This window comes from Chelonoidis abingdonii, chromosome 5, assembly GCF_003597395.2.
Source record: "Chelonoidis abingdonii isolate Lonesome George chromosome 5, CheloAbing_2.0, whole genome shotgun sequence".
NCBI classification, from domain to species: Eukaryota; Metazoa; Chordata; order Testudines; family Testudinidae; genus Chelonoidis; species Chelonoidis abingdonii.
In genome coordinates, this window is record NC_133773.1 from 7,855,980 (window position 1) to 7,876,161 (window position 20,182).

General features: G+C 41.8%; 1 protein-coding gene across 1 annotated transcript in view; it reads right to left on the minus strand.

Annotated features, from left to right (window-relative positions):
* The window catches only part of ADGRL3 (adhesion G protein-coupled receptor L3), an 836,368-nt gene that overhangs the window by 184,348 nt on the left and 631,838 nt on the right, over window positions 1-20,182 (minus strand). Inside the window, 1 exon segment of the mRNA XM_075066059.1 lies at window positions 960-1,265. Within this exon segment, the coding sequence (XP_074922160.1) occupies window positions 960-1,265 (306 nt within the window).

A 20,182-nucleotide genomic window follows, 5' to 3' on the forward strand; every position in this document is an offset into this window, starting at 1 on the left:
CGGGGCCTTGGGTGGGGGTCGGACCATGGTCCGGGTGCAAGGGCCCAAAAAAGATTAATCCGTCCCTGACTAGAACTGGCTAAAAATCTCCTGAACATTTTCACCAAAAAAACCAGACAATTTTTTCTTAAAAAATGTTGGCAAAAAACCCCCAAAACAAACAAACAAAAAAACATCCAGTTGTTTGACATGTCAGAGAAAAAAATAATTTTGAACTTTTGCTTTTCAAAAAAAAAAATCTCAATTTTTGGCCAGCTCTCTTGTATGTATTTGACAGAGGACTCTGCCTTTCCTTTCCCCGGAACTTCAGTGGGTGCTGGAGTTGTGTGGTCGTTCTGACAAATCAGTCACTTCCAGTTAGGTGCCTAGTTATGGATCAGGGAGCCCAACTTTATGCACCCCAGTTTGAGAATCTTTAAAATTGTATCAATTGAAACAGCCAAAATCACACCATGGCAAATGATAAGACTTAGGATAAACTTCAAACAACCAAAACCTCAGCAATCAGCCCAGGCCCTGCTCAGAACAAAGACAATAAAGTATATTGCATAATATACTCAACAGGACATTTCCCTTGGGGCACCAAGGCCTGATATTGCCAGATACTGGGCAGCCTTTCCCTCCCATTGTTTTCACTGGGAGTTGAAGGTGTTCAGGATCTTGCAGGGAGTGCTAGGCATATTCAGGAGCTGGTCCTTCATACAGCTGGGAGTTCCTCAGCTGCCTGCCACACTTCCTAAATAACCATTAGCTTATTCCACTGGTGCCAGGCCATGCGGGCCTGCCTGCCAGGAGATAGTGTGTATGTTATAAATGGTAGTAGCAAGCAGATCTCTGACCAAGTCACTGAAAGAACCAGACAAACAGAGACAGAGGTAGAGCATTAAAGGCCAGAAGGAACCAAAATCACCACCCAGCATCTGCACATGACTTGCTCAGGCCATTTCAATGGGGCTCACCTACTGTCCCCATAGGGCATGGCTGCTTTGCCATCTGTCCTTGCCGGGTCCTAAACCACATGATCTCACGGGCTTCCACAGCCTCACAGCTCTCTGCCCCTACAGCGGGGAGCTGGGAGGAGGCAGGTGAAAGGGGTGTAGTCATTTCATCGGGGACATCCACCACCAGGGAGGGTGTGCTCGTGCTCCTGTTCCTTCTGCCTGCGGCTGAGGTGGTGGTGGTGCGCCCAGTGCTCGTGGCGGTGAGGAGAAGAGGGGTGCTGGTGGTGGTGCTTCCCACGCCATGTGCCCCAGATGTTGATACTTCTGAAACAAAGCAAAAGTATGTTAAAAAAAAAAAAGTGCAATTGCTGATCTCTTTGGCTGTGAGATGTTCTAACATAGAGGACACATAAATATTTCATGATGCACTGTTTGCTCTACAAAATTAACAAGGACCATAGGAAGCGACTGCATCAAAACTGTGTCCGAGTACCAAACAACCATTAATTACAGCTTTGCTAAAGGTGGGCTTTCATAGTCCTTCCTGAAGCATAGCAAAGACACTCTCCTTACAGAGAGCAACTACAGTACAAAACAAATAGGAGGTGTTCGGTTTTTTCCAATCAAACATTAACTCCTTATTAAACCGTCTGCTGCTGACCCCTGTAGGCGAGGCTGCTATATAAAGAGGCTTGGATGAATTTGATTTTTATTTCTAAATCTCAGCCAATGTTGACTTCACCTATATACACAAACCAATGAAAAAATATTTCCATTGATAATAATTACAATTTATAGATAGGTAAAATAAAAGAAATGCCGCTTGAGAACTTAGTAGTGTCAAAATCCAGAGATTTACACTTTTGAATGAGGATCATTACAAATGGACTAGCAAATGAATAGTAAAACAGGCATGATCTGTTGATTTAAAGATATTTACTTCGAATATTCTGACATGTCAGGTTCACAATTTGTGTTTCACAAAGCTTTAACTTTTTGAATCTCAAATCTTCTGTCTAAATAATTGTCAGACCTTCTCCCGCCCCAAAACCATGGATATTGAAATAGATAAAAATGGGGGGAAATGCTTAAAATCTATAATTTTGTACAACTGAAAATGTAAATTGATAGAAATCTAAAATGATTCTTACAAATAAACATCAATATGATCTGTCAAAATGATTAAGAAATAAAAATTGAATTCTACCACACCTACGTATAAGTATCTAAAATGCAATAGGATAGAGTAGATCTTTCCAAGCAAGCTCATGTCACTCGGTTGTATTAACTGTGACTGAATTAGAAAAGCCTTCACCAGGAACTGCTGCTCAGAGAGATTCCCAGTACCCCGCTCCATGTCAGCCCCAGAGTGCAGACCTGCAGTAATGACTACCACCAATGACTGAGTGAAACATCCTTCATGTATACATCACCCTCTTGCAGTGCCTGACAACAGCACTGTCTTGTGGGGAGTCATTCCAGCCACAAGCGCACACCCCGGGATTAGCCCACAGGTGGTTTATGGAACTAACTCATTTACATTCCGTAACAACTCCCATGCTAATGCCTGATCCTACCAGTAATACCGGTGCCCTCACTATGTAACACATATGGTGGCCTTAAAGGAACACCTCACAGAAGGCACATTCCTTGATGGTTTAATCATTAAAAGGATGTTCCATTACAACTGCTGCTGACAAGAGGGGCCGGCAGCAATGAGAGGTTAACTAATTTAAAACAATATTAACCTGCTCTGTGTTGCATAATTGCTCTGCTAAGTATTGTGAGTGAAAATATAGAGAGACAGTCCCCTTGTAATTACATTATTTTGCCTGCTATTTAGACCCACATGTTGGCACTGATTAGGACTTTTGAAAAGCTGACCAAACAGAGCACTCGTATTAGGTTGTTCATTACAATTTGCACTTCAGGCTGAGACAGAGCTATGGGTTTTGCTCCCTACTGCCTTGTATCTTGTGCGTTCATTTGAAGTGCCACCATTCCAATGAGTACACAATGCACAAGGGTAGAGGAGAACTGGCTTCCTGTTATCCCCACCTTCGAAGGAATATATGCCTTTGCCAGCACCTTTCCTCACTGAGCAGGGAAATTCGTGCCCCACCCCATGACAATATATCATACACTTCTGCTAGGAGACTGAGGCCTTCTGATTTTTGCTTGGCGTAACATTTTGCTCCTCTCTGGCAACTAGGGCTTGCTGAAGTGACCCGGTTTGGAGAGGAACAAGAGTCCTACAAGCCCAGTTTCACAGCAGAAGAGTCACTGCAGCCCATGACACTACACAACACCATTTAAAGATATGTTGGCTTTTGCTCCTTAAAAGCAAATATAACCCTTGAAGCCCTGGAGACAAACACTTTACTTAGTCCTGCCCTGAGTCCAGGGGACTGGACTAGATGACCTCTCGAAGTTCCTTTCCAATCCTACATTTCTATGAGTCTATGAATGTAGTGTCTGAGCACATCATCATTGTTAATGTACTGATCCTCCCAGCACCCTGCGTGGTAGGGACAGGCTATCCGCTCCATTACACAGGTGGTAAACTGAGGCAAAGTGACATGGGGAATCTAACCCATGGATTCAAATCCAGATCTCCCCACATCCCAGACCAGTGCCCTCACCACTGGACAATCTCTCTCTTCTGTACTGAGCACTATGACAAGCTAGCTAAATATTCTTGAATGAATCTTAAGTTTTTATTGGGGAGATTTTTATAGGATTCCATTATCAATTTCTTGCTGTTTACATTTTTTAAAAAAGAAATCAATGTTTCTGTGATCACATTATTAGTTCAAGGTACTTGCTTTACGGCTTTCCTCAATGACAATCACACTGGGCCCAACCCTGCGAGCTCTTCATTCAGCATCAGTTGCATGTGTTTCACACCTTTTGGATCAGGCCCTTTATTATTAACCTCCTGACCCTAACTTGCCAGCATTAAACACTGGGGTCTATACATGTGCATACAAGAACTGGGTTTGTCAGGAGGCAGCTTTGAAAATCAGGGAAGTTTAATCTACCACAGGGCTGCTGATCTTATTTTCCAGTATGTTCACACTGACTCACTTTCACTCTGTCTTCTGGGTTTGAATGAATCTCCCATTGACTTGAACAGAAATCTCAAGAGGGTTGAAATGTTGAGCCTGCCTTTTAGAAACAGTTATTGTAAATCTGGGACTATATTGTTTTTAGGTTGCAGCTCTGGAATGTTTATTTGATCAGCTATGTATGTGGAATTTACAAATATGTTCCCTTAGTCATAAAATGGCAGTTATATTATCTGTCTAGACCCCTGAGCATTGATGCAAGTACCAGTTTCAAGGGTATTTTTCTCTTTCCTTTGTGTGTGTGTGTGTATGTGATTGTCTGTTACCTTTACAAATAAACAAATAAAAACAATCTCAGCACTGAATTCTGCTTCACATCATACAAAGTACAAATGATAAGAAAGGATAAAACAACTGGTTTGAAGTCACCTAACAGAATTAGATGGATGGGATACCACAGATCTAATTCTTCAACAAGTCACCGTGGTAATGAGTTCCAAAAGACAAGATTGCCATATTAACAGCAGTGAGTTTTACAGAACACAGAAAGCTCCCACAGTAGATTTCACTCACACATCCATGTACTTTAAAACCAACTTAATTGGTTAGTTGGAAAAGAATAAGAGATTGGAATCATTTACATATAAATAACTCTTAAATCCAAGTAAAACCATGAATAGACTGCAACTTGTGCAAAATTACTTGAAGTGCTACAGTACAGAATACAGATGAGCTACCCAGATTTATCCACACTGCCAATAAATGGTAAATTTTAAACTTGAAGAAAATCAGTGTTGCATGGAACCATTTTAATAGAAGACACTACTTCATAATACAATGTTTTCTTACAGAGGAGCAGTAACCTTTAAAAATCATTAACCTTATCATAACTAGGAATGAATATTTATGGTTATTTTATTTTTACAGCTTGTTTTATTATGCTGTGCCATTCTGAGAGTTTAAGGTTAGATTTAGGGTAAATTTAGATTTTTATAACAAGCTTTAGATGCAGAACATTTGTGAGACTCTACACTTGGATTCTATGGCGCATCGTTCTGGAGCTAAACGTAATCCATAAAGCTGCTGGGAAAGTGTGAGCCCTGGTTTAGGCAGCCATCCCTTCCCTGGATAATCTAAAGCAATACTTTATTTTTTCTCCCCATGTCCTATACATATACAGAAAGTCTACATTAATAATACAAGACTAGCTTTTCCAGACATGCTCAGACTAGAGTGACAGTGACAAAAGGACATTTCTAAGGTCCTCAGCAGGATCGCTGCAACTCACTAGGAAATATATAGCCCTGCCTAATGGGCTGACTGTATGAGGAAAAGATAAGACCCAGCTTCCTTGCTCTATTTCTCAAATTTCACACAGAGTTCAAACCTCAAGGTCCATGCTCAGGCAACACTCCCATTAGGCTCAGTGGGAATTCTGCCAGAGTAAAGACCAAGTAAGGACTATGCTCCAAACAAGCAGTGTTTTCAAGCACGTGGAATAAACATGTCCTTTATTTTTTACTTCATTGCCTAAAGTGATAGCTCAGCTGTATTCAGTTGGGCTAAGATCACTGTGTTGGTTCCTGACACAAGAAGAATCCCACATGTCATCTCGGACTCGGTTATTCACTCCTTTGCGGCATTGTCAGACACTGGACTGTGGTAACCAGCGGCTGTACACTAGACTCACAAACATTAAGACCAGAAGGGACCATCATGATCATCTAGCCTAGCCTCTTGCACATCGCAGGCCACAGAATCTCACCTGCCCATGCCTGTGATAGGCCCATAACCTCTGCCTGAGTGACTGAAGTCCTCACATCTTGATTTAAAAACAGCAAGACTAATCTTTTTATATTACAATATAAACAGCTTTGATTCTAGGCAAGAGTGCCTGTAATCACCAGATCTTCATTTGCTCAGGTAGTCTTTTAGGGTGTCTAAGCATCAGGAAAATTACCCTGGGTAATTCATCGTTGGAACAACTTACCTAGGGACATGGTGGATTTTCCATCTCTTGAAGCCTTTAAATCATTTCTCAAACTGGGGGTCCCGACCCAAAAGCGGGTCACAAGGCTATTGTGGGGGGGGTCGCGAGATCACAAAAATATTGCTGGGAGGATGAGGGAGCTGGAGAGGAAGCGGAGATACAGCAGCTGCCTCTCTCTGGGCACCCAGTTCTGAAGGCAGTACTGCCACTGGCAGCAGTGCAGAAGTAAGGATGGCGATATCTATGAGTATGTACACTAATTCGCTATCACTTTCTTGGGGGGAAGGACGGTTGTCACTGCCTGAAATATTTTCAAATGGGGTCCCAGCAAAAAAGTTAAATCAAGGCTGGATATCTTTCTGGAAAAAGGTGACATAGAAATTGCAGGATAAAGTTGTATGCCCTGGATGTCAGACTAGATGATCATCAAGATCCCTTCTGACCTCAAAACCTATGAATCTGTGAATGTAATGGTTTGTTCTAGTATAAACACACACACAGAGCCATTTCAGTGGCGGGTGAGGGAGTGCTTGCAGTTTCACACAAGATGTCCAGCTAAACTAAGTGATTCTATAAGGCTTTTACAGCAAGCTTGGAGAAAGCATGGCATTCTAACAGACGTTCAAGCCCAAAAAACAATGCATGTTCATCAGTTTGGATGCTCTGAACAGGTCTCCCACTGAAAACACTGGAGCAACTATTCAGAATGCAATTGAACAGTTCAACTTCCATTGAAATTTAGAGTAATCAAGCTATTTTCTCATACAAACCTTCTGTGTCTGCATTCACAATTATTTACGTATTAAGAAAACACAGCATTGACGGTTTGTGAAAGGATGTTAGAAATTCAAAACCTAATTTTGTCCTTTTTCTATGCGATAAATACTTATTTTGCTTAGAGCATTTCATTCCTTTCCTTTCTTTGCCTATCAAACAATCGAACAAGATACATTTATATGCTTAACAGGAAGGTTTAGATACCTCTTGAAAGAAAGAAAAAACATTCTGGTTTAAAACATTTAAAAAAAATCAAAACAGCTGTTTTTCTCTCTTCCACTGTCTTGTAAACCTTCCTTGAGTGAATTAGTTTCCTATTGGCATTGTCCAACACTTGTCACTGCATTTTTTTAAATCTTAGTAGAAACAATATTTTTAACTGAAAAACCAATCCTGTTTATGTTTCCATCTTTATGGATTTGATCCAAAGTCCACTGAAATCAATGGCAAGATGCTCATCAACTTCAATAAGCTCTGGGTCAAGCCTTGCATGTGTACCAGCATTATTAACAATGATATGAGCAAATACCTTGGAATATGACTTGTTGATTAACCACTTGAGTGACATATTGTCTTTGTATCAGAAGGGTAGTCGTGTTAGTCTGGATCTGTAAAAGCAGTAGAGAATCCTGTGGCACCTTATAGACTAACAGACGTTTTGGAGTGTGAGCTTTCGTGGGTGAATACCCACTTCGTCAGACGCAGGTGGTGGAAATTTCCAGGGGTAGGTATATATATGCAGGCAAGCTAGAGATAACGAGGTTAGTTCAATCAGGGAGGAATGGGGGACCTGTTCTAGCAGTAGAGGTGTGAAAACCAAGAGGAGAAACTGGTTCTTGTAATGGCAAGCCATTCACAGTCTTGTTTAGTCCAGAGCTGAATGGTGTCAAAATTTCGATGAACTGACTTCAGCAGTTTCCTCTTTGAAAATCTGGTCCTGATAGTTTTTTGCTGGCAGGATGGCCCACCTTTAGGTCTGACTATAGTGTGGCCAGGAGAGTTGAAGTGCTCTCCTACAGGTTTTTGTATATTTGCCATTCCCTGAATATCATGATTTGTGTCCATTTTATCCTTTTCCATAGTGAACTGTCCAGTTTGGCCGAATGTTCACAGCAGAGGGCCATTGCTGGCTATGATGCGTATATTACATTGGTGGACGGTGCAGGTGAATGAATCAGTGATGGTAAATGTAGCTGGTCTGGTTAGGTCTGTGATGGTGTCGCTGGTGTAGATATGTGGGCAGAGTTGGCATCGAGGTTTGTTGCATGGATTGGTTCCTGACTAGAGTTACTATGGTACGGTGTGCAGTTGCTGGTGAGATGACGTTTCAGGTGGCAGGTTGTCTGTGGGCAAGGATTGGCCTGCCACCCAAGACCTGCGAAAGCGTGAGATCATTGTCCAGGTGGGTTGTAATCCCTGATGATGCGTTGGAGGGTTTTAGTGAGGGGGCTGTATGTGATCGCCAGTGGAGTCCTGTTGGTTTCTTTCTTGGGCTTGTCTTGCAGTAGGAGGCTTCTGGTAGTCACGTCTGGCTCTGTTGATCTGTTTCCTAATTTCTCGTGCGGGGTATTGTAGTTGAGAATGCTTTGGTGAGATTTTGTAGGTGTTGGTTCTCTGTCTGATGGGTTAGAGGCAGATGCGGTGTACCTCAGTGCTCTGCGCTGTAGACAATGGATCGTGTGATGTGCCCGGGATGGAAAGCTGGAGGCATGAAGGTAGGCATAACGGTCGGTAGGTTTATCGATTATAGGGGGGTGTTAATTGACATCATTTGTTTGCACCGTGGTGGTCTTGACCTAAGTGGACCTTCCTGTGTAAGATTTGGTCCAGGCTGAGATGATGGCCGATGGGTGGAAGTTGTTGATCATGGTGGAATTCTCTAGCGGTCAACCTTCCCATGGGTCCCAGAATGATCGAAGATGTCATTCAATCTAGCGTAGGTAGAGAAGGGCGTGCAGTGACGGGGAGAGCTGAGGAAGCGTAATGTTCCATGGTCAAGCACATAAAATCCTATGGTGTATCGTGGGGCCCATGCGGGTGCCCATAGCAGTCGACCACTGATCTGGAGATATCATATTGTCCATCAAATTTGAAATATAGTTGTGTGTGAGTATAAAGGCACAGAGCTCAGCAGCCAGTTGTTGTCTGTGGATCATCATGGAATACTGTTTCTTGAACAGCTTTGTATTCCATCTGTGTGTGGGTGTGGGATGTTTGTGTAGAGAGCCTCTACATCCATGGTGGCTAGGATAGTGTTTTCTGGGAGGAGACCAATGCATTGTAGTTTCCTCAGGAAATCAGTGGTGTCATGGAGATAGTGTCTTTGGAAATATGGACCCAAACCAAGCCAAGTCAACTTGAAAGACATTCTTTAAGAGAAGCAGTTCTTCCATCTCTGCCAGAAAATCTAAGATGAGTAGACAGTCACTGGAACAAGCTGATTGGGAGGTTGGTCCAAACATTCACAAACATTTTGACAAACATGGAAAGAGGCTCACATGGATCCAGATGAAATTTTAGGTGAATTCTGAATGTCAGGACAGGATTTACTGCTGTGGCCCAAAATCTGATGCAAACTCGATAGCTTTAGCTGGATTCAACCTGAAGCCAGTTAAAACGTCTGACGAAGTGGGTATTCACCCACGAAAGCTTACGCTCCAATACATCTATTAGTCTTTAAGGTGCCATAGGACTCTTTGCTGCTTTTTACAGATCCAGACTAACACAGCTACCCCTCGGATACTTAAAACATTGTGATTTATCCGAGCATCACTTTGAGCTTTTTAAATTAATTTGAAAAACAGAATGACCATAAAATTCAAGGGTGTGAAAACTAAAAAAGGCTGTGTTCTACTGCAGGATGCTAGACTCCTTCTCTACCACTAAACCACATTGCCTCAATGATTTGATTAATTATATTCCAAGCACTAAGCATTCGGAACGAGACTGTCCAAACAGCTCAGCATTACAGCTGGTCACATTTTTCCCATCAAAACTGTTTTGCAATGGAAATGTAGGTTCTTCACTAAAGTAAACTTTACATACAAAAATTCTGTCTTCCATGGAAAATTTTGAGTTTTTGTCAAAAACCTTCTGGTCAGATACTGAAAACGTTCTGGTTTGGGCTGAATTCCTCCCCTCTCCCCCGACCCACAAATAATAAGGTGAAAATTTTCTGTGGGAAAAATATCCATTTTCCAATCCATACTATTCAGCACCCAGCAGCTCTCTTATTGGGCCTATTAAATTTTTATCTGAGAAATAAATGTTCAGTCTCATTCCAAAATACCTGCCGCCTTTGAGCTTTTCCAGAAAGTCAGAGGACCTGATGCCTCAGTTTAAAATGTAAGTCTGTAGTGAGCCATTCAAAAAAAGATGTGTTTCCTGGCCCAACTATGGGGCTACAACAACCAGATTTAAATATTTAACTACTGCACATTATGTTTAACAAAGGGAAATGTTAAGAATTTCCCTGGCTTTGGCACCAGGTAGTTAGGAAAGTGCTATATCATATCATCACCCTTCTCAGCTTTTATTGGGCCATGGCTAGATAAAGACCTTACCCAGAGTCTTACCTGTTCTCTCTAATTCAATGCCCAGGCTGTCTCTGTGAATCTCTCTCACTTTCCAGAAGCCTTCTAATAAGAACATTCATCACAAGCTTTAACTCTCACCTTTTGCAATTTGTTCTGAACATTTGGACAGAAATTAAGACTGGGCCATCATTTACAGTACAGGGCAAGTTGGTGTCTCTTCACAACCGTGTCATAATGCTTTTGGAAATGCAGATTAACTATGGAGCCCTGGTAAACAGGGAAACATTACAGAGAAGCTCATCCAATAGACAGTGCATCAGGATTTATTATAAATGGACTAATCTAACAGATCTGAGAGTTCAGTCAAAGAGCTATTTTTAGGCGATCTAGCTTTAAATCGCTCCATTTATGGGCAAACACTGTCGTATGTGGCTGCATTATTTTGAATTAATATAGTTTCAAATATCAGATCTGTCTTTTTTATGTCACATGTTATTTCAAAAAGGAAGATCATATCCCCCCACCTTTTACCCCCCCAGGGTAAAACAGCGGCATATTATTACTGAAATTATATAGGGAATGTCCAACCTCCTAAACAATCTGTGTTCCCCAGTGTGATTCACATCCATCAGAGCCTTGGTTGCAGATCTGACACATTGTCTTCCAACTTGCATACCTCAAACTCCATTAAAGAGAAAACCAGCAGGAATTCCCTCATAGCTCATCGCTGTAGAAACCACTTTTGATTTCAGCAACAAATATTGTCAGTTTTTCATTCTAGCCACTTTAGCGGATGCACCCACACACAAATAGCTTGAATAGATTTACTGCAGGTCAAGATTTTTGGAGGGGTTCTTGTTGTTTTTTAATTCACTAACTATATTACACCCACAAGGGGAAACGTGGCTTTTAGTTTCTCGAGAGAAAAAGCAAACGTAAAAAAAATATTGAATGTAGAAAATTATTTTTTCTTGGCCATTTTGGAGAGCGATCAATGTAAATTTTATTCAGTAATTGTAATTTTATTGTATCTTACCTATTTTTTTTGTATTTTCCTCTGTATTTTGAATTGCATACTTTATATCCAGTCAGTGCCACAAAATCCCTTTTTTTTTTTTTTTTTTTTTTGCCATTCGACAGCAGTAGTCTTGTGTCTGTATTTGCTACCTTTCAGCATATGGAAACATGACTGAGTGCCACAAAATTGAAGGGTTATGACCAAGAGGCTTTAGAGGGTGATAGCGACTGACCTAATCAATGCAGCTGAAGCTCACAATGAGTCCTTCCATTAGCCCAAGATCTCAGCTACAGAATGTCCCCTTGCACTTTGACTACTGGCTACTATATTTGCTTTTTCAAATCAGGCTATACATATAACTTTCCTGAAAAATAACTATTTTTTTAACTTCTCTGCTTATCCTTGTGCATACAGTCTTTGATCTGGATGTATTCAATGAAATGGGCTATTGCCCACTGAGAAATGTCTTGGGATCTTTTAAAGATATAATAATTTAAACACGGAATGGCTGGATGGTTGCTTTTCAATTTGTGAAATGGCTCAAAGTCTGTAAATAAAACAGAATTGGATGGCTTTCAAAAGCACAGATTATGTTTTTCAATTCTCAGTGACTCCATGCTTCCAAGATGCACTCCAGCAAATCTCATATTAATATTTAAAAACTGATTGTGCTGTGCTGTTACACTTGAGAAAGAGAGCAGGCACAACACAACAAAACAAAACAAAACAATTACGCTGGAACTACAGAGATGCAGCTTCAAACCTTTGCAGTACATGCATGTACAGTGTGGCTGGGTGAGTGGGTGGGTGGGATGGAAGCAGGCGGTGGAGGCTTTCTTCCTTGTGCCTGATGATTTAGGAGATGAATATTGTAAAGAATGCTTTTCACATGCAACTTGTTTACTACGTATCTGCCATGACAGTATTTTCAGATTCTCTCAATTCTCAGGTGCTCTCAGGCTAGGGATTTGAGCAAACGTGCTTTGCTGCTGGGTCAGCCAGTTGAAATTAAAAAGGGGAGAGGGAGAGAAAAATGTCAGAAAAAGCAAAACTGCCACAGAGAGAGGGCTTAAACCTTTTTCCCCCTTCAACCCAAGTGTGGATTAACCATATTAAGATGCAAATCAGACTGCACTACAGCACAATAGACAAAGCACTGAAAGCAGGGCTTCTTGTTTACATATTAGCTGTTGAATGGATACTGTCCTTCTATTATCCCTTAATAATGGTTTTGCCTAGTCAAACAGCAACAAGCATGATACCCCCCCACACACACCACATCAAAGTTTGCTTTATGTCCCTTGCCAAAACCATGCATTTTCCCTAGGGTTGCAGGGCCACCGGTGTTCCAAGACAGATAAAATATTCCCATTGCTAAGGCAAATCTGAATGCTGCTGAGTGCTTTTCTCCAGAGGGCACTGTGCTCTGCCTAGTCTCTGCTTGTAGTGGCTGTTATATACTTCTTTTATTGTGTACTCCTTCGTGGGTTGTAAATAGATTAAATTACAAAGAGAGTTGCTGATTTAAAGCTCCAGAAGCAGGGAAATGCAGAGAAAAGGCAGCCTCTCCCCGCCCTCAAAGCTCACCCTCTTGTGCCCAGCTGTGGCAAGTACTGGACACGCAGTGCTGTCACTGCCCTGAGACCTCTCCTATAACTCGGTGCTACAGAACGAAGAGTGGACAAGGCTTCCTACTCTGATTCGCTTCTGATTCTGAATTTCATTGCTTGGATAATTTCATACCCTTCACGTTACTTCATCAAACCCGCCTGTGATTTAACTTCCTCCTTTGGGGACAGGGAAAGCGGAGAGAAGGGCAGGGAATACGTTTGCATTAAACAAAATGAATCTCTCATGTGGACACATTACAAAAAGCTGATGAGAGTCTATTCTGAGAACATCAATATTCAGATCTTTTTCAAAAGGAAGCATTTTCCCTCACAGACCATAAGGCACTGTTTAAATCCCTTCCAGTATGCTTTATTGTTTTGCATACATATTTAAATATTGTGTAAAGCTCTGTCCAGTATTGTTGTTATTCATCTTCAGGGATCTGCTTTCATGCTTCTGACTACAGGATTGAGGCCTAAATTGATTTTATGGAGGACTAATATTGTACACAGGGCTTTAACATCAAATGAGGTATTAACACTGTGAACAAAGGTTGCTGTAGTGTAGCAGATTTTTAACACACACACACAGTATTTTTAGATGATAGATAGATAGATAGATAGGTAGATAGATAGATTTAAAAAGCAAACAAAAAAAGGCAAAGGGCAATAATTTCTAAAGTGCCCATGGCGCAGATCCTCAAAGGCACCGCATACCTAACTTCCATCCACATCCTCAAAGGTATTTAGATGCACTACTAGAGCATAGCTGAAGGAGGCTCCATATGGCTCCTACCCCAAGTGAAATCTTGGGAACCGGGGAATGTTGGCCAATCAACACCCCCTCCCCAACCCAGCTGGCCAATGAGTGCCAGAGACTCCAACAGGTGGGAGGAGCTACTAGGTATCCTTCTGCGAATGTCTCCTTCTCTCGCTGCTGAAGCCACCATTTTCACCAATGTCCTCATCAAGTTTCTTCACCCATTGAGACAGACAAGGGTGGCATCTGATGTGGACAAAGCAGTGAAATGAAGACAGAGCCATAGATGAATTAATTGTAAGTGTCAGGAGGGGTGCTATCTGCCCATCACTCACACTCTCCTATGCCAGGCATTGAATTTATTCCAGTTCAAAGGCTGCAGGTTTCCTACCATATAACCCATATATTGTGGTAGACTCTCTTCAGCCTACCCCTCACTGGGAATCAGGCGCCTAAATAACTTTGAGGCTCTGGGCCTAAGTGAACCCAAGTCCAATTTTTTCTCCCAAATCTGACTTTGGTGCTTTAAGGGCCTATGTCTCATTAACTTTCCATGACACAGGCTGAGATGTCACATAAGCACTTTTGAAAGTGTTACCCAAAATCTTGATTTCAAAATCAAATGTTAATAAGAACATGGAGAAAAACATTAATGCTAATTTCTAATTTTAAAACCTAATACCTAATCAGACTTCTTTTTAAATTTTATTTTGTCAAAAGTTAGTTGAGTCAAACACCTGGCACTGTACATGGAGTTTAAGCTCGAAATTCATCTTGCAGTAAACGGGAAGATGCTCTATTGATTTTGCTGGGCTTTGAATCAGGCCCATAAAAAGGAGAAATGTCAATATTTGTAATGGGGAAATGAACATCAATACAATGAGAAGAAACTGAACGTCAATATAGTAAGGAGAAAACGTAAAATGTTGAAGTAATGTAATCAGGTTAATAAAGTCCTCTGGAGTCGTTTTCAAATGTTTAATCTTATTCTCCCTGAGTAACTCTAATAAGAACTAATAGCTGCCATCAGTATGGAACAACAGTGACAGTTTGATCAAAAAAGGAATGTCTCCTAAACATACACAGTAAACTTGTACACACCCAACTTGTCATTTTTTAAAAATCTATTGGGTGGCTAAACTTGCACATATTTCAAATGTTTTTATTAAAGACACAAGATATGAACATATACTAGAAAGCCAGAAGAAAAAAAAAGCAAGAGAAGCATGCAATCTGGATCAGCTTCAAAAAAGGACATCAGAGACTCTTTGTTCAGATTTTAGCATAAGTGCAGGATAAAATTACTGGTTCAATACACTGCTAAAAAGACACTCTATGTTTCTAACACATAGACCAAGACTAATTTTATATTTCTTATGATTAAAACAAAACAAGGAAATAATAGCAAGCTGTACTTTGATATCTTCCCCTTCAATTTCTAATCTATTGAAATTCATTTGTGTTGTAAATATGTGCCAGAGAGATGCTCATCCCATCTGCAATTAATGATTTAGATAATGGCATAGAGATTACACTTATAAAGTTTGCGGTTGATACCAAGCTGGGAGGAGTTGCAAGTGCTTTGGAGGATAGGATTACAACTCAAAATGACCTGGACAAACTGGAGAAAAGGTCTGAAGTAAATAGGATGCAAGTCAGTAAGGACAAATTCCAAGTACTCCACTTAGGAAGGAACAATCATTTACACACATATAAAATGGGAAATGACTGCCTAGGAAGGAGCACTGCGGAAAGGGATCTGGGGGGTCCTAGTGGATCACAAGATAAATATGAGTCAACAGTGAAATAACACTGTTGCAAAGAAAGCAAACATCATTCTGGGATGTATTAGCAGTAGTCTTGTAAGCAAGATATGAGAGGTAATTCTTCAGCTCTACTATGTGCTAACTAGTATTGTGGAGTATTGTGTCCAGTTCTGGGCACCACATTTCAGGAAACTTGGACAAATTGGAGAAAGAATACCAAGGGATAAGAAACCAAAATGATTAGAAGTGTAGAAAACATGGCCTATGAGGAAAGGTTGAAAAAAATGGGTCTGTTTAGTCTGGAAAAGAGAAAACCGAGGAGGGACATGATAACAGTTTTCAAGCAAATAAACGGTTGTTACAAGGAGATGTGAAAAAATTGTTCTCATTAACCTCTAAGGTTAGGACAAGAAGCAATGGGTTTAGGACAAGAAGTAATGCAGCAGGAGAGGTTTAGGTTGGCCATCAAGAAAAACTTCCTAACTGTCAGAGTAGTTAAGCACTGGAATAAATTACCTAGGGAGGTTGCGGAATCTCCATCATTGGAGATTTTTAAGAGCAGGGTAGACAAACACCTCTCAGGAATGGTCTAGATCAGTGGTCCCCAACCTTTTTCATCTAGTGGTGCCAGATAACGAGCCACGGAGGACCGTGACGAATGATGAGCATCCGCTGAAATGCCACCAACAAGTGGTGTCATCCAGAGACATCGCTGCTGAAATGCTGCCGAATTTCGGTGGCATTTTGGCATATGCTCATTCACTAGCCAGCATGCGGGCACACTTAGACGCCCCGTCTGGTGCCATGGTGCCTGCAGGCACCGCGTTGGAGACCCCTGGTCTAGATAATACTTAGTTCTGACATGACTGCAGGGCACTGGACTAGATGACCTCCCGAGGTTCCTTCCAGTCCTACTATTCTATGATTCTATGACCTGTAATGTAAAATGTGATTTCAGAAGCTAAGGACTTGCTGAGGATTTGTCAAAGCAGGCTGATTTTATTGGCCTAACAACCTCGAACTGTCCTCACACGCAAAGTCTCCAAAACATGAGCATCAGGAAGCCAGGCCCAGGGGTCTGTCTTTCGGGCTGTTCTTTCATTCTGTACATCTACCATAAAAATTGATTCAAAAAAGCCAAAGGTAAATACAGATTTAGAGTGAGACACAGAGGGTTTTGTTTTTTTTTGTCGTCTTTGGAAGATCAGGAAATGTCAGATATTAACAATATAATGGAAGAGGTCAGATAGGAAACCAGCATTTGTCAACAAATTCCACTGAAAGGTAGCTGGGATACTACCCTTTTCTCTTATTCTTGAGACAGGGAAACAACAGTAGCCCAGATCTTCAAATTTCCCATGGAAAGGTTGAAAGAAGGCAGAGTGTTGCCTCTGTGGCAATTAGCCCTCTTCCCCTGGTCAATGGGGATGTTCCACCACTGACCCTTCCCGCTGAAAGAATCCTGTATTGGATTGGGAACAGCAGAGATTGAACAGAGAAGGAGCTGTTTTCCACAGCATCATCCCCCTGCTTTGCACCAGGATTTTCATTTGACAATCTAGGCAGAAAATAACATTGCTCATATGTGACCTAGCCCTCCAGTAGCTGCATTTTCTCTTGGCAAATGCAAGATCTTGGATTGCAGTCACTATAGGTGCAAACAAAAATTGCTAATGTCTGGACTATACGCTCACCCTCTCCTCTAAAGGCTCTGTTGCTGGTTACAATTCAGTTTAGGGATTATTAGAATTGAAAATCACATTCAAGAGATATTCTGTTTGAGGATTACAGTAACATTAAAAATAAGCTGGTAACTTGACAGAAGCATATTCCACAACGGGTTATTCATCCGATCTTGTACTGCAAGGAGGAGGAGACAATCAATGAAAATGAAACGTAGCAAATTCAAAGCTGATCAAAGGAAAAACTTTTTCACACAATTAGCACATGGAACTCACTGGCACAAGACATCGAGGCCAAAAGCTTAGCAGGATTTAGAAAAAGATTTAGACATTTACATGAGCAACCAGAATACTAGAGCTATAATAGTAACTAATTATATGAACAAACAAGAGCTTTACAAAGAATCTAAACTCCAATTCTGGGCATGATACAACCTCTAAATTAATGCGGTTATTCCATAAATGCTACAGCAGGGTTTTTCCCCGGCTCTTCTGAAGTATCTGGTGCTGGCCACTGTCAGAGACAGGATACTGGGCTAGATGGACCACTGCTCTGATCCACTATGGCAATTCCTATGTTCCTACTATGCATTTTCTCAATATGACCATTTAGTCCTCTTGACATCAGTCAGTTGTACAGGGCCAAGCCCTCTGACCTACAAGATACTATTCACAGCCAGGCATGGGGACTAGAGTCCCAAAACAAACACACTTCGTTGCCCGATAGGGAAGAGCAGATCCTTCCTGCACTTTTCTTAACACCCTTCGGTGTTTGCCCTGGATGTGGGAATACTCTCCCAGCTGAGGAACAAGGCAGGGCCATGTAAAAAGGCGAAAGGAGAGTCTCAAAGAAAAAGGGACCTTTTGCTATTCATCAGCTGAGAATGTGACTCTTTGCTCTCCAGCTGAGAGAATAGAAACCTGTTTTCCTTCACTCTTTCCTAACAGACTACTGGGAGTTTCTCTGTAATAATGATCAGTGAGAACATTAAAACATATGCTGTCTTGTGCAGCATAGTTCCTTCCTTTACTTTAGAGCGATGAAGCTGGTCTGCACTACTGGTGAAGCTAACCCAGTGCTCTCAGGCATAAAGGTTCACTATCATCCAACGGAACCTGCAACAAAGGGGATTGGTGCTACTGGAAACTATTTAAGAACCAAACCAAACCCCGAGATGATTTATATTTCAAAGTGCGGTGTGCTTTTTCGATAGGGCATTGTCATGATAGCTGGCAGGGAGCCAGAAGAAGTTGAGCAAAGGGGGAAAAAATAAAGCGCTGTCAGTTCCAGCAGACTTTTAAATGCGAGTGAGGAGGTCAACAGGTACCAAATTTGACGAGTCAGATTTTGCTGAGTGTGTTCTAATGGAAAACAAATGTTAACTAGGAAGACTGCAAGCAAGCAAGCAAGCAAGCAAGCAAGCAAGCAAGCAAATAAATAAATAAATAAATAAATAAATAAATAAATAAAGGCAGCATAATCTAAAATCAGATTTTAGATTCATTGTCTCTACTGCAACTATACGAGTAGTGTCCAAGGATGCCTGACAACCCAGTTGTCAGCTGAAGCATGTAGGGCTCTGCTAATGATATAACAGAACATTGTGTGTCCACTTATATCCAGCTGAGGTGAGGCTGAGGCACGTCATTTGTTTAATAACCACGTGGGAAGAATCAGATTAGCCAGGCATAGGAGTGTGGTGAATGAGATGTCGATGTGCTTCGAGAGTCAAGAATAGAGACGAGGAGAAGTAAAATGAGAACAAAGCAATGCTTACACTGCACATTAGCCTAATGACACTTGCTTTCCTTATTCATTTAATAAATACAAACTTTCCTCTTTCACAATTCACTTTTTTTCTCTTTGTGCATCACATTGGTGGCTTAATATATTAAAGCCCAGACTGTGAATATGAAAGCAGCCCAGCCCAGCTTGTGCACTGCCTCATCCAGCAACAAGAGAAAATGTTCTTGGGAGCAGCAGCAGCAGCATACCTTCTCCACAGGGGACCTTGATAATCCCCCAGTGGATAATGCATGCTGCACTGCCTTCAGCAGCTGACCAAAACTTGGTTTTCATTTCAGATCCACCCCACTGAGCGACGCAGTTACACTGACCAAATTCCTGCCGACATGGCTTCTCCCGTCGACAGAGCTACCTTCTCTTGAGGAGGTGGGTTACCTATACTCTTGGGAACGTGGGGTACCTATACTGATAGGAGAAGCTCTCCCATCAGCATAGTCAGCATCTTCACCAAGCACTGCAGCTGCGCCACTGCTGCACTGTATGTGTAGACACAACAGTTCTGACTCTTATCCCTAGAGATGGGTTCACAAATGACTTTTGGGTTTACTGGCAGCTCTGAAAAATTGAAAAAAAAAAAGGGGGAGGTTGGGTCGAACAAGCATCCTCAGCTTTGAGGAGTAGCTGGGGTCATGTTCAGGAAGAGACATGCCCCATCCCAAGAACTTTGGAAGATCCACCAAACAATGCTCAAATGTAACTCTGCTAGGAGCTCAGCCGGCCAGGTGTTATGAGGATGGGGGCCATCCAAGTACCTAGATCTAGGACACACCTCCCACTTCAACTCTGCGATTCCCCTTGGAGCGGCCCCAGAATCTAGAGATTGGCCTGCAGCCAGTAGCAGACCAGTAACCCATCCCACCGTAGACAAGGACAGGGCAGGAGAGCACAGAGGGAGAATCTCTGCAGGACTCTTGAGCTTTGGACCCCAAGCCATGGCTTCTTGAATTCTGTTTCACTCTCCGCCCTAAACTCCAGTCACTTCACATCTCTACTTGTCCCTTGAACTCAGGGGAATTACACAGGCTCCGCTAGTCTGTCAGAGCCACAGGGTTTTTTAAATTACTCTGTTCCCCTCCAAGCATTTCTGTGCAGGAGGGGAGCATACAGGCCTTTGTCTCTTACATTGCCTAGTCTATTCTCCTGAGTGCCTGCTTTGAGGTTGCCAGCACCCCCTTGTTTTATATTCAGGGTAGGGGTCTAATGGACTAAAGAGAGCTCACCACATGA